The sequence below is a fragment of the Loxodonta africana genome, chromosome 11 (assembly GCF_030014295.1).
Source record: "Loxodonta africana isolate mLoxAfr1 chromosome 11, mLoxAfr1.hap2, whole genome shotgun sequence".
NCBI classification, from domain to species: domain Eukaryota; kingdom Metazoa; phylum Chordata; class Mammalia; order Proboscidea; family Elephantidae; genus Loxodonta; species Loxodonta africana.
Window position 1 is genome coordinate 53,028,034 of NC_087352.1, and position 15,837 is coordinate 53,043,870.

The 15,837-nt window shown below is 36.8% G+C and overlaps 1 protein-coding gene across 3 annotated transcripts in view; it reads right to left on the bottom strand.

The window, feature by feature from the left end:
• The window catches only part of C11H18orf54 (chromosome 11 C18orf54 homolog), a 60,830-nt gene that overhangs the window by 38,544 nt on the left and 6,449 nt on the right, over nt 1-15,837 (bottom strand). For all 3 annotated transcript variants that reach the window (XR_010323449.1, XM_064294502.1, XM_010586728.3), the window contains exons 2-5: nt 15,440-15,765; nt 13,690-14,487; nt 13,239-13,389; nt 6,213-6,315 (exon numbers count right to left, since the gene is read on the bottom strand). Coding sequence is in view for 2 of the 3 variants with exons in the window: in XM_064294502.1 (XP_064150572.1) it covers nt 6,213-6,315; nt 13,239-13,389; nt 13,690-14,487; nt 15,440-15,719 (1,332 nt within the window). In the remaining variant the exon portion in view is untranslated. The remainder of the gene's footprint in view (nt 1-6,212; nt 6,316-13,238; nt 13,390-13,689; nt 14,488-15,439; nt 15,766-15,837) is intronic.

Consider the following 15,837-nt stretch of genomic DNA (forward strand, 5'->3'; position numbering starts at 1 on the left):
GGTCGTAGCCACAGCAATTAGGCTAGACAAAGAAATAAAGAGCATCTGGATTGGCAAGGAGGAAGTAAAATTATCTATATTTGCAGATGACATGATCTTATACACAGAAAACCCTAAGGAATCCTCCAGAAAACTATTGAAACTAATAGAAGAGTTTGGCAGAGTCTCAGGTTATAAGATAAACATACAAAAATCACTTGGATTCCTCTACATCAACAAAAAGAACATCGAAGAGGAAATCACCAAATCAATACCATTCATAGTAGCCCCCAAGAAGATAAAATACTTAGGAATAAATCTTACCAAAGATATAAAAGATCTATACAAGGAAAACTACAAAGTACTAATGCAAGAAACTAAAAAGGACCTACTTAAGTGGAAAAACATATCTTGCTCATGGATAGAAAGACTTAACATAGTAAAAATGTCTATTCTACCAAAAGCCATCTATACATACAATGCACTTCTGATCCAAATTCCAATGACATTTTTTAATGTGACGGAAAAACAAATCACCAACTTCTTATGGAAGGGAAAGAAGCCCCAGATAAGTAAAGCATTGCTGAAAAAGAAGAAGAAAGTGGGAGGCCTCACTCTACCTGATTTCAGAACATATTATACAGCCACAGTAGTCAAAACAGCCTGGTACTGGTACAACAACAGGCACATAGACCAATGGAACAGAATTGAGAATCCAGATATAAATCCATCCACATAGGAGCAGCTGATATTTGACAAAGGCCCAGTGTCAGTTAATTGGGGAAAAGATAGCCTTCTTAACAAACAGTGCTGGCATAACTGGATATCCATTTGCAAAAAAATGAAACAGGACCCATACCTCACACCATGCACAAAAACTAACTCCAAGTGGATCAAAGACCTAAACATAAAGACTAAAACGATAAAGATCATGGAAGAAAAAATAGGGACAACCTTAGGAGCCCTAATACAAGGCAGAAACAGAATACAAAACATTACCAAAAATGACGAAGAGAAACCAGATAACTGGGAGCTCCTAAAAATCAAACACCTATGCTCATCTAAAGACTTCACCAAATGAGTAACAAAACCACCTACAGACTGGGAAAGAATTTTCAGCTATGACATCTCCGACCAGCGCCTGATCTCTAAAATCTATATGATTCTGTTAAAACTCAACCACAAAAAGACAAACAACCCAATCAAAAAGTGGGCAAAGGATATGAAAACACACTGCACTAAAGAAGATATTCAGGCAGCTAACAGACACATGAGAAAATGCTCTCGATCATTAGCCATTAGAGAAATGCAAATTAAAACTATGATGAGATTCCATCTCACTCCAACATGGCTGGCATTAATCCAAAAAACACAAAATAATAAATGTTGGAGAGGCTGCGGAGAGATTGGAACTCTTATACACCGCTGGTGGGAACGCAAAATGGTACAACCACTTTGGAAATCTATCCGGCGTTTTCTTAAAAAGTTAGAAATAGAACTACCACACAACCCAGAAATCCCACTCCTCAGGATATACCCTAGAGAAATAAGAGCCTTTACACGAACAGATACATGCACACCCATGTTTATTGCAGCTCTGTTTACAATAGCAAAAAGCTGGAAGCAACCAAGGTGTCCATCAACGGATGAATGGTTAAAGAAATTATGGTATATTCACACAATGGAATACTACGCATCGGTAAAGAACAGTGACAAATCTGTGAAACATTTCATAACATGGAGGAACCTGGAAGGCATTATGCTGAGTGAAATTAGTCAGAGGCAAAAGGACAAATATTGTATGAGACCACTATTATAAGATCTTGAGAAATAGTATAAACTGAAAAGAACACATACTTTTGTGGTTAATGGGGGGGAGGGTGGGAGAGGGTTATTTACTGATTAGTTAGTAGATAAGAACTACTTTAGGTGAAGTGAAGGACAATATTCAGTACATGGAAGGTCAGCTCAGCTGGACTGGACCAAAAGCAAATAAGTTTCCAGGATAAACTGAATGCTTCAGAGGTCAGCGGAGCAAGGGCAGGGGTTTAGGGACTATGGCTTAAGGGGACTTTGTAGTCAATTGGCAAAATAATTCTATTATGAAAACATTCTGCATCCCACTTTGAAATGTGGCGTCTGGGGTCTTAAATGCTAACAAGCAGCCATCTAAGGTACATGAATTGGTCTCAACCCACCTGGATCAAAGGAGAATGAAGAATACCAAGGTCACACGATAACTATGAGCCCAAGAGACAGAAAGGGCCACATGAACCAGAGACTTACATCATCCTGAGACCAGAAGAATTAGATGGTGCCCAGCCACAACTGATGACTGCCCTGACAGGGAGCGCAACAGAGAACCCCTGAGGGAGCAGGAGAACAGTAGGATGCGGACCCCAAATTCTCATAAAAAAGACCAGACTTAATGGTCTGACTGAGACTAGAGGAATCCCGGCAGTCATGGCCCCCAAACCTTCTGTTGGCCCAGGACAGGAACCATTCCCAAAGACAACTCATCAGACATGGAAGGGACTGGACAATGGGTTGGAGAGAGATGCTGATGAAGAGTGAGCTACTTGTATCAGGTGGACACTTGAGACTGTGTTGGCATCTCCTGTCTGGAGGGGAGATAGGAGGGTAGAGAGGGTTAGAAATTGGAAAAATCATCATGAAAGGAGAGACTGGAAGGAGGCAGTGGGCTGACTCATTAGGGGGAGAGTAAGTGGGAGTATGGAGTAAGGTGTATATAAGCTTATATGTGACAGACTGACTTGATTTGTAAACTTTCACTTAAAGCACAATAAAAATTATTAAAAAAAAAAAAATCCATTACTGGTGAGTCAATTCCAACTCATGGTGACCTACAGTACAGAGTAGAACTGCCCCACAGGATTTCCAAGCAGCTGCGGATTTGAACTGCCAACCTTTTGGTTTACAGCCAAGCTCTTAACCACTGCACCACCAGGGCTCCATAATATAAAAAAGTTGTTATGAATTGAATTGTGTCCCCCCAAAATATGTGTTGTAAATCCTAGCCTCTATGCCTGTGGTCATAATCCCATCAGAGAATGTGTTGTCTTTGATATGCTAATGAGGCAAGATTAGTGTACATATGTCTTGAGTCAATCTCTTCTGAGATATAAAAGAGATTAAAACAATAAGTGAGGAAGCAGAGATGGGAGAAGAGAGATGCCAAGCCACATCAAGACTTCCCAGAAGCAGAAGCTCAGAAGAAACAAGGACCTTCCTCCAGAGCCAACAGAGAGAGAAAGCCATCCCCTAAGTCAGCACCCTGAATTCAGACTTCTAGCTCCCTAAACTGTGAGAAAATAAATTTCTGTTTGTTAAAGCCACATACCTGTGGTACTTCTGTTACAGCAGCACTAGATAATTAAGACTAATTATAATATAATACAGGTATAGAGAGATAAATATAGAAAAAAATATAGATGTGTGTGAGTACATGTGGGGTAGTTATACATACATATAGTTCCTAGCTCTTTCTGCTGAGGAGATCTAGAATGAATGAGAACCTAGTTACGATAAGCGTACAACTTCCATATCTTAGTTTCTAAACACCATTCTCCAATAAAAATAACCAAGGCTTCTCAGAAAAGTGCTCAAAAAAGGGTGGGGACATGTCAAAAGGGCAAAAGAGCCAACCTGAAGAAATCCTAATGGCCTAAAGTGGAACAATTTGAGCAATGAAATAAACTAGAATAATATCATTATAAACCTAGAATAAAATATTCATGCATCCATACTAATATAAATATTAAATAAACACATAAATGAAGTAAAAGGAACAGCTCTTCATTATACAAGAATTTCGATTTTAAATGTAGAAGAAAAGACAAGATCCACCAATGGACACTAAAATCACTGGACAAAAGTTTGAGGAAAAACAGAATATTTGTATAGCCTCAAGGTATCTCTCCCAAAATATTTATAAATTACAAGAGGAAAACAGTAACTTTACTAAGGAGAAATCCGGCAGACATCACTTTAGCCAGGTGTGCAAGATTAACATCATCTTGAAGTAATACTACATATTGATATCATAAATCCCGATTGATGCATTGAGAAGAGCGTATTACTTCATTGGTATTCTTGCCAAAAATTGCACAACTTCATTCTCATCATGAGAAAACATTAGAGAAACCAAAATTGAGGAACTATCTACAAGGCAAATGATCAGTACTCTTTACGTGTCAAAGTCGCAAAAAGCAAGGAAATCTGAGGAACTATCACAGATTAGAGATTAAGGAAACACAACAGCCAAACGCAATGTTGTATCCTGGACTGGATTATGAAGCAGGACATTGGTTTAAAAAAGCTGATGAAATTAGAATAAGGTCTGTAGTTTAGTTAACAGTATTGTGCCAATGTTAATTCCCTGGTTTGGATCACTGTACTACGGTTATGTAAGATGTTACCCTATCTAAAATTGAACCCCCATCTCTATATGCCAATTAATAGAATATTTTTGCAACTTTCTGTACATCCAAAATTATTTCAGAATAAAGAGTAAAAACAAAACAAAACACTTAGGTAGTAAGGTTGGGGTGAGGGTGGGAAGGATGAGTTGTTCAGGAGTTAACATTCACCCATCCTAAATTTACAATGTCTGAAATAGAACTCTAGATCTTGATTCTTCATCTACCCCAAATCTGTTCCCTACCTAAGTAAATGGAACCACCAATCCTCCAGTTGCTTAAACATCTTGGATTCATTCTTTCAGTTATCCCTTTCTTCTGAACAGGATGACCTTCAAAATATACCCCAAATCTAACCACTTCTGACTACTTCCACTATAATCATTCTAATCCAAGCCACTATAATCTCTATGCTGAAATATTGCATTTAGCCTCCTAATGGGGCTTGCTGCTCCTTCTCTAGCCTCTTCTACATTTATGTTTCATACAGGTACCATTTTATATTTAAAAACTAAATCTGAACATTTCATTCTCCTACTCAAAACTCTCCAATGACTTCTCATCTCACTTCGAATAAAATCTTCATTGCATAGTTTATTAACACCCTACATGATCTGGATCCTGGCTACCTCTCTCACCTTACCTCTCACCATTCTTTCCCTTGGTCTTTCTAATTGAGCTACACTGACTGGACTCTGATATTCCCTGAACACTCCAAACAAACTCCTGCCTTGGGGCTTTTGAACTTCCTTTTACCTCCACCTTAAAGCTATTCCCCCATGAATGCTTGGCTTGTTCACTCACTCATTTCAGGTATTCTGCTCAAATGTTACCTCATTAGAGAAGACTTCCCTGATCACACTATCTAAAATTGAACACTATCTAAAATTGAACCCTCATTTCTATATCCCAATTAGTTTTTCTGCATAACACTTATATTACATACTATATTTTTGTTTAGCATGCCTAACAAAAACCTCCCACTAAAATATAAAATCCAAGAGGGAAGAGACAACTTCTCCCTTACGCAGGGCTAAGAATGCAGTTTCTGGAAAAGCGCCTGATACGCCAATATTTGTTGAATGAATATTTGATAATGAAGCACCACTTATCAAGCATATGACACAGCATCTTATGTACCGTTCTAAGAACAGGCATATTCTGACAGCCTCTACTTACTCCAGTAAACTTCACTGAGGGATAAGACATTTTTGTTAAACGTTTGTGCTAATTTTTGTTGTGAGTGTTTGACTCCTGCAATCCTCTAAATGTTCAGATCCCAAAAGCATTATTTTACTATTTAACATTCATGGCTTATATTTTAAGTCAAATTACATAGTATTTCTTATTTGTATGTATACACATTTATATTTTATTTGGGAATTCATTACAAGATGCACATACACTGATTCTATAAAAGGAGGCAATAATTTTCCTATTTTAAGTTATTATAGCAATTTATATCTTTCTTAGAAACATACCTCTCAATAATCAACTACTCGGGAAAGCAGAACTTATTCTGTAATGGTCTGCTTCATGACATGTTTTCCAGAAAACAAAAATAACATTGTAATGACAATTTAGGTTTTTTGTAGAGTTCAATCCTAGGTACCTCTACTTTAGAAGACTAAAATAAAATTATCAATAGTTCTGGAAGGTGTGATGGTTTTGTGTTGGGGAGAGATGGATTTACATAATTTGATTTGTTTTAAAATATTTAAATAAATTAGCAATTAATATCTATATGTTAGTCATAAATCTTCTTTCAACAAGTTAAAGATTAATTCCACCCACCTGGTTATCGTTACTTAAGAAGTCTTCAAGGAACTCTTTAGCATATTTTGCCTTGGAGGTTTGTTGAGGATTATCATCGGAGTAAACAGGAACAGGTGATTTGCTAAAGAGGATTCAAAGGATACAAAATAGCCAGTAAGTTCCCAAATTATTTTTTTTTAAAGGCAGTATATAATTTAATAGTTATCATTTAAATAAAAATGGTCACCAAAAATAACCACCATGGATATGATGCATATTGATGTTGCTTGGTTAACTCCCTCCTGTTCTCCCTAAACTGACACCAGAATCCAACCCCTCCCTAAATCCTTGCTTCTTACCTGTCCCAAGACTGGTGTAGAGGAAAAAGATTAGTTTGGGAAGGTGAAGGAAAAAAAGAGTTTCAAGTGACAATATTCACCCCACTCCCACCCACACCTAACACTGGTGTCCCTGAATTGTCCCTAAACCCCTCTCCTCTCCTAAGCATCCACTATACTTTCTACCCACGTGCCACAATTCCAAATTAAACACTCAAAATGAGCTAAATTTGAGTTCTCTACTAAACCAAATCTTATTTCAATCGCTTGTGTACCAAGTTATGTATTAGCTTCTATATATGCTTCTCTTTGTCTAAATAGTCTAACAAACTATAACTAGCACTCGCTGACCATTCATAACATGCCTGACACCAGGTTAAGCACTTTGCAAATACTTTTTCCCCATTTAGTCCTCAAAACAGCCCTGTGAAGTGACTGTTACCCTCCTTTTTATAAATGAGGCCCAGAGCAATTGATAGCCAACATTAGAGCCAGAATTCAACTCAAGGCTGCCTGACTCTAAAGTCCCAGCTCGTAAACACAATTACTATTTCGCAAAGTGAGCTGATGTATTTATCTAAAATACATATTTTTATCCCCAGAGGGATCAGAATAAGAAAGTGGAAGCAGACAGAATCTAATTTTTAACCATTTTCTCCAACAACCTGTGCTAAAGGGCAAGTTTCCTTTTCTATTAATCTAGTGCAGACTGATACTTTTACAAAATACAATAAAATGTCATGGTAATGCCATAAAAGTTCTAACACTTACTCTCACTTCCTAGTTATCTCAGTACAGACTAGTAACAAGATAATTCAAGGTCAACACCTGACCAAAGATTATATGCTACATACCATGGCAGGGTACTTATTCTATGGTTGACATTTTTATAACAAAAAGTTTAAGGTATTCAATTTAACCTTCTGCTTTCACATTGTTGTTAGCTGCCGTCAAGTTGGCCCCCGACTCGTGGGAACCCCAGACACAACGGGATCAGACCACTGTCATCCATAGGCTGATTTTTTGAAGATCTCCAGGCTTTTCTTCCTAATCTTAGTCTGGAAGCTCCACTGAAACCTACTCAGAAGCATAGGAACACACAAGCCTCCACTGATAGATGGGTGATGGCTGCATATGAGGTGCCTTGGTCAGGAATCGAACCCAACTCTCCCGCACGGAAGACCAGAATTTTACCACTGAACCATCGCTGCCCTCCTCTGCCTTCGTAACCTTAGATAAATCATAATGGCCCAAAACCTAAGTACTTTGTATAAATTTTTAGTCAACGTATTAACATATTAACAGCTATATCTAACAACAGCATACCTCTTAAAAGAGGATTAGCTCATTTTCTATTTAGCCAACACTTTAGACCAGACCTGAAATCCTGTTGTTGTTAGGTGCCGAGGAGTCAATTCTGACACATAGCAACCCTATGTACAACAGAATGAAACACTGCCTGGTCCTGCGCCATCCTCACAATTATTGTTATGCTTGAGCCCATTCTCATAATTGTTGTTATACTTGAGCCTACTGTTGCAGCCACTGACTGGGTCAATCCATCTTGTTGAGGGTCTTATTTTTCACTGGTCTAGATGAAACCTTGAAAACCCTGGTAGCAGAGTGGTTAAGTGCTACCACTGCTAACCAAAAGGTTGGTAGTTCAAATCCACCAGACGCTCCTTAGAAACTCTGTTAGGCAGTTCTACCCTGTCCTATAGGGTTGCTATGAGTCAGAATCGACTTGACGGCAACAGGTTTGGGTTTTTTTTTTAGACCAATCCTGAAAGCTTATGACTACCAAAATATATCCAATCTATTTCCCACCCCTCACATCAACCATATCAACTCTCATCAACTTTTTCTGGAATATTTCTTTCATTTGTCTCACCAATCCTAGCTCAAAAACTTCAAATAACTCTTCAATATTTGCCAAATACAAATTTTTGATCTGTCACCTAAAACTCTTAGTCTGTCCACAGTGAATCACTCCAACCAAATATGTCCTATAATTTCCTAATTTGGTGCCTTTGTTACCAACAACCCAACTTCAGAATCACCTTCTCTTCCCTCCTACCCAATTCCAAACTAACCTTCAAGGTCCAATTCACAACTCCACTTCAATAACAAATGATAAAGCATACGTAGAAAAAACAGCACAATATTTGATACATAATGTTCAATTAAAGATTAGTAAAGTATGAGCCTTCATCCGCCTGACAGGCCGACCCAGCACACTCTACACTTGTTTATGTCACTCATTTGGCACCCACCATGCAATAGGGTCACAATGAGTCAGTAATCAACTCAACAGCAACAGGGGTTTCTGGATTTTTTTATACAGAATTCTAAGGAATCCTGGTGGTGCCGTGGTTAAGTGCTCGGCTGCTAACTGAAAGGTTGGCAGTTGAACCCACCAGCCACTCCACAAAGATTACAGCCTTGGAAACCCTATGGGGCAGTTCTACTCTGTCCTACAAGGTCTTTGTGAGTCAGAATCAACTTGAGGGCAGTGTTTCCATAGAATTCTACTTTGTATCTTAGTTCTCATTTTGTATTACAAGACTCCTTTTAGCCTTGGATGTGCCTTATAGGTTTTAAATCCTCAAAACAACCCATTTTCTTCAACATGTAGGCATTCAAAAAATCTTCTGGTTGTTCAAAGTAGTATAAAACATATAACGCAAGTAATCTTGAGAGAAAAAATTTTTTATTTTAAATATAAAGCTAATTTGTTTAAACTAACAGGTGTACATAATCAAATGCATTGATCAAGTTTTTGGTAGTGAGATACTGATTTTAAAAATGTGGCAATATATAAAAAGGTGCTAATTAGAAGGCACAAGCATTAAATCCAAAGACATTAGAGAAGACATTAATAAGAAACAAATATATCAGGGGCTTTAAAGCTTTAGTAGGCCCCTGGATGGCATAAACAATTTGTGCTTGACCACTCACCTAAAGGTTGGTGATTTGAAACCTAGCAATGCTGCAGTAGAAACACATGGCTAACTGCTTCCCTAAAGATTACAGCCAAGAAAACCCTACGTAGCAATGCTACTCTCTAACATACGGAGTTGCCATCAGTCGGAATCAACTCAATGACAATGGGTTTGGTTTGGTTTTGGTTCAAGTTTTAAGGGAAAACTATAAGGAAACTGAAGACAGTCCTCAACTAAACCAATAAGGCTTCAACTATAGGCTATGCTCCAAAAATATATTTGTTTGACATAGAAGTACTTTCTTCTTTTCAATTAAACATTGTTAGTTACCCAATGATCCAGAAACACTTAAGGGTGTCTATTGGAATGTCAGTTACATGTTTCCTTACTTCTCCCCCAAGAACCAGCATTAATATAGAGAACAGGTTATAGTGGGAAAAGGATCAATTTTGAGATTTAAATTCCTGAGTGCAAATCCCAAAACCACTAGCTATATGACCTTATGTAACTTATTTGAACATCCATTTCTACATCTGTAGTACCACTTATCTCACAGAAGTATTGCATAAATTAACTGAATTATTTCTATATATATCCGGTACATTTACTAACCCACTGCCATCAAATCAATTCTGAATTATAGTTACCCTATGGTGCAGAGCAGAACTACCCCATAAGGTTTCCAAGCAGCGGCTGGTAGATCCAAACTGCAACCTTTTAGTTAACAGCCAGGCTCTTAATCGCAGGTTTTCAAGGGGTGGGAAAGGGCATCCCAAGCAAATATATGAAGAATGTTCCCAAAATCAAGTTCTATTAGTCACAGAGAATAAATTCTTTCTATTTCTCTCTTATTTATATATCAACATAAGGTATGTTGGTAACTCAGTACTGAGATACCTAAGACTCTTTTACAATAGAAATATCATAATGCTACTTTAATAAGCAGCACTTCATTACTGGCTTATTTGATTTGTAGTTTCTGATAAGTTTTTTCTTGTTCACAGGTAGTCTTTCCCCCTATTCTTTACCAACATAGTTTATACATCCATACACTGTCATCAAAAAACATTTTTTTTATTGTTTAAGATAGGTGCTGGGTACACGGAGTTCATTATACCCTTCTTCTATTTGTGTTTGTTTGAAATTCTCCATAATAAGGAGTGAAATAAGGCACTTATACAGTTGTGATTGTATTCTACCTTTTACTACAGTACCTTGAGTACTTCCCTGTTCAATTTTATATTTTTGATGACCAAACCCGAAACCCTAACCCACTGCTGTCGAGTGGAGTCCAACTCATAGTGACCCTATAGGACACAGTAGAACTGCCCCATAGAGTTTCCAAGGAGTGCCTGGTGAATTCAACCTGCTGATGACAGGTTGATAATAATTTGTCAACGTCAGATTGAGGTCTACTCCTTTTTCTCAGCAGTCTAAAATACCAATCCTAATGTTAATTCAATCTTTCAAAAATCAACTATTGAATGCAAGCTACTGGCCAAACCATTACAAATATTATATAGCTCAGACGTTGTATATCTAATTACAAAATACATTAAATGCATTGAAAAATTTTAATCCTTAAACATCTCTGAAGTTACTTGCTCATCAATTTTGTTTCCAACTAAAAGTATTACATAGCACTGCAGCCATGGCACTTTACAAGTACACAAACTGATAAGAAATTAGGAAATGAGAAAAATATGACAAGTTTAAGAAATAAGTGAGCTCCTGATTAAAAGGTGAAAAATGCAGAAGAGAATTTAAAAATCTCATGGAATCCAGAATCTCTGGAGCCATTGAGGCTGGATGAACCTCTGAAACTACTGCCCTGAGATAATCTTTAAACCTTAAACCAAAAATATCCCCTGAAGTCTCCTGAAAACCAATCAATCATCTGGCTTAACTAGTAAAGAATGTCTGCCTTGAGCATTATGTTCTTTTAAGAACCATTTCTACGGAATTAAATTGACAACAGCAACTTGAAAGATTAGAAGGAAACTTAGGGGGAAGTGAGTTTATGTTAATGGGGGAGGAACAACTCAGAAAAGCAGCGTGAGAATGACTGCACAACTCGAAGAATGTAATCAATGTCACCAAAGGGTACATATAGAAATTTTGGGACTGGTGTAAGTTTTGCTGTGTACATTCTCGTCACTAACAAGAAAATAAAATTAGAAAAAAAAAAAAAAAAGAATTAAGTGAGCTAGTTATTAACCTGGGTTTTTTGTTTGTTTGTTTTTAAAGATATTATTGAAACAATTTAAGGAATGAAGCTAAAAGGAGAAAAAATATTCTGGATAATCATGACCATGACTACAATTTACAAATGAGTTCACAATAAGTCAGAAACCATCCTAAGTGCTTTATATTCATTTTCTAATCAAACAAATTCTCAAAACAAACCCAAACCCCAAAACTGACAGCTGTCCAGTTGACTTTGACTCATAGTGACCCTATAGGACAGAACAGAACTGCCCCATAGGGTTTCCAAGGCTGTAAATCTTTACAGAAGCAGATTGGCACATCTTTCTCCACCGAGTGATAGTGGGTTTGAACCCCAATCTTTCAGATGGCAGCTGAGCACTTTAACCACTGCAGAACCAGGTCTCCTAAATGAACCCAAAGTAGGTATTATTTCTCCATTTTGTAGTTGGGGAAATGAAGGTTTAGAGAAGTTAAGTAACTTGCAAAAGTCTCACAGCAATAGAAAGGCAAGCCCAGGATTCCAAACTGAAATTATAGTAAGTAACCACATTCAAAAAAATAAGATATTAAACTGAGCAGTAACCAAACACCCAGAAACCCAGTGCTGTCCAGTTGATTCCAACTCATAGCGACCCTACAGACAAGGGTTCAGGAATTAACAGACTCTCAGTGTGCAACAGAAAGGAAGTTTAGGCAAGTAAAGCAACAGATAAATTACCAGAGCCTATGTGGCACAGTGGTTAAGAGCTTGGCTGCTAACCCCAAAAAAAAAAGGTCAGCAGTTTGAATCCGCTAGCTGCTCCTTAGAAACCACATGGGGCAGTTCTACTCTGTCCTATAGGGTCGCTATGAGTCAGAATTGACTCGATGACTACAGGTTTTGGGATTTTTTTTAAGGCAAGACATGGGGTTACCAAGAATGCCTTTCTGATAAGTTCAGATACACTATGACTAAGAAAAAAAGTTTTCCTGCCTAAGCTGCCTAAGCTCCCAACTCCAACTCTCCTCTCACAAGTATTCACAAGTATCTAAACAAACATTTTTTAAATTATTCTGAGAAACTATGTCACAAAAAGGTTAAGCACACAAATAAAAACAATCTTAGGAATTACAAAAATTTATACAATAGATAAGAAGAAACACAATCATTTAAGGTAAAAAATGACTAAAAGACAGTGAAATATAAATGAAAAGAGATGCATGATTCCCATACATGGAGAGAATATACGGGAGGGGGGGAACCTTAAAGTAAAAACAAAGTAACAAGAATTTCATAACACTCTCCGTTTGCAAAATAAATGTTTTAGGTTCTAATTCCTCATATTAAGATATATGTGAACATTTTATAATGAAACAAAAGGAACATGTAACAAAGAAGTTATATACCTAGGTTATGAAACATTACACCACCTGGTATGAAAAATGAAATTTAAAATGAGCAACACTGAAAGCTATGTTCTATAGAGTTAGCATTTGTTTAAATCATTAAGTTACATAAAAAATAAAATAAATCAGAGGTTCTTGTGATACTTTTTCTTTTAGAAAACTAAACAGTTTTGTCATTGTTGCTTACTTACAAAGTAACAGGAATATTTTCCCATGATCTTTCTGCTTCAAGTTTATCTAATGAGCAAGGACTGCCATCATTTTTCATAGAGGTCGGTAATTCTTCGGTAGAATGCTCTAGATTTCTCTTGGCTTTCAGGATAAGCAATTCAATTTTGTCATCTAATTTAAAAAGATTGTATTAATTCTTTAAGAAAAAAATGCAAAGCACCATAAAAGGTCACAAAGGAAAGAAGAATTCCGATAATTTGGAATGCACACGTCTGTAACAACAATACTAAAATATGACATTCAAACAAATAAAAAAGGAGAGAAAAGACACTTTCTAGTTACAAAGTGCTACATAAACAGACACCACTAAGATATAACAACTGATCATTACATCAAGAGTAAGACATAAGAGCTCCTAGATGTTAGGTCAAATTTACAGCATTTGGTTCTTTAAAAAAAAAAAAGTATTACCACTGAATGGTTTTTTGGATTGTCCTGGGAGAAGTGGATTCTCATATTGACATTGGCTACACTCAAAATCACATTTGTACTCATTAACTAATCCTTTATCATCATGCAGGGAATTTGAAAAGTTTGAGGGTGCAAAAGAATATTCGAAACAATCTAACTTGTTCATAAGCCGAGAAGTTCTTTGTGCCTGATAACTATGTTTAGGGGAACTCTGATCTTCTTTAAGCATTTTATAAGTCCTTTGACTATCTGTATCAGGTAGCAAGTCTTGATTGTGGAGCCAGACTGGGTATTTGAAATCAGGTATACTAGTTATCCCTGAAACATTAAGGTCAGATTTCTGGCTAGTAAGCCATCTTGGATAATTCTTTTCAAGATTGTGTTCTGAACTGTCCTTAGAAGAAGACTTCTTAGAAAAAGGTAAAGATGGTTCAGAAACGCACTTATTACTCTTATTCACAATTTTTGGGTTTTTTAGTCGAACACGTTGCTTTCCATTTATATTTGCGTATACAAGAGGAGTAACCAAGTTATCCTTGCGCACGGAAAAGAAGGGTTCTTGAAAATTTGGATTCTTTTCAATGTCCAATGAACCTAGCATTCCAAAGCATTTCTTGTTTCTTCTGTTAGTTCGGTGACCTGGTCCAACATAAGTGGAGGAAGGTAATGATCCATCTGCTGGAAGTTTTAAGAGATCATCAGTAGTTAGGCTAATGGAGTCTATGTCATTAAGAGTCTGTTTTCTATAGGGTGAGGACAAGGAGTTTGAGCTCTTCTTGAGACCAAGATTTCCAAAAGCTGAAAAACAAAGCACAGTTTTGTTTATCTTCCTATAGCACATATAAACACCTTATAATAATATTCAACAGTGAGAAATTAAGAATTTGAGTATCATTTTTTGCCACTTTCCCCTTATCCTCACTAATAAGATTTGATTAAAAGTAAAAAGGTTGAAGTTGGTAAAATAGGATATGCTCTCTTTCTCTTGGTCTGATTGACTTCTACCCTTTTTCTCCAACCTCCTGAATTTTCCTGTGTTCTCTTACTCTTTCTCCAGCTTTTTTCATCTAGACATATCTGATGTACTAATACAATAGTTAATATTAGTCACTCAATATTGGCTGCAACATAGAAATAAATATGGTATTAAATGTATTGGGAATATAGTGCCCGCATCCCTCTAAGAGTTGAATGCAAACTTTTTTCACTTTAGGCCTACTCGGTAAGTACTCAGTAAAGTGTTAATTTGCTCAACAATTGTATTTTCCAAACTTGTCACCATGGAAACCTTATAAAGGAAAAGGTCTTAACATTTTGTAAATATTAGTGTTCCATAGAACATTATTAGAAAGACCAGTACAGTCCTATCCCATCAACAGATCAAGTACAGACTAAGGAAGACTGAGACTTATTCAAAGTCATTAAGCTAATGAAAGTGAGAACCACCAAGTCAATGCTTTCGATTATGCTACAGTGAAATGGTGTAAGGGTTTGGATCAGCCACCTGCTATTATCAGTTATATTCATCAGCTTCTCCTCAAAGGTCGAAGAGGATCTTAGCTAAAAATTCCTGGGAACCAGAGAATCACAGAATCATTCCACAAAAATATCCAGATTTCCAGTATAATAAGAGTCGTTTTTACCCCCCTCCCCAAAAAAAAGTCTAGTTTTCCAAGGCTACAGCACATATCTCAAAAGCTTCAAATTATTGGACATACTGTTGAATACATAAAGAATAATAAAAGCATACCATTGTTTCTATAAATATACGTGGAGAATTTTGACATACTAGTAGAACTCTTGTCAATGTTAATCTTTCCAGTGCTGGCACCAGGATATATTCGGCTTAGATCATAATCATCAATATAGGCCTGTAAAGCTTGAGAAGCAGAGCTGTATAATTTATCCTTATACTGAAAAGAACCATCAGAATTAGATGAATTAGTACCACTCAGGCTGCAGCTTGCTAGAAGAGAAGATACTGAAGATTCACGAGAACAAGTTCTGTGTTTTGTTTTTGATTTTGCCATGGCTTCCTCAAAATGGGTTATTTCTATTCATTTCTCTTACAAACAACTGTAATACAAAAGCAAAACATTAACGTTCCAGTTAAAAGGAGTAATGGATCATATGCAGAGAAATTAATAA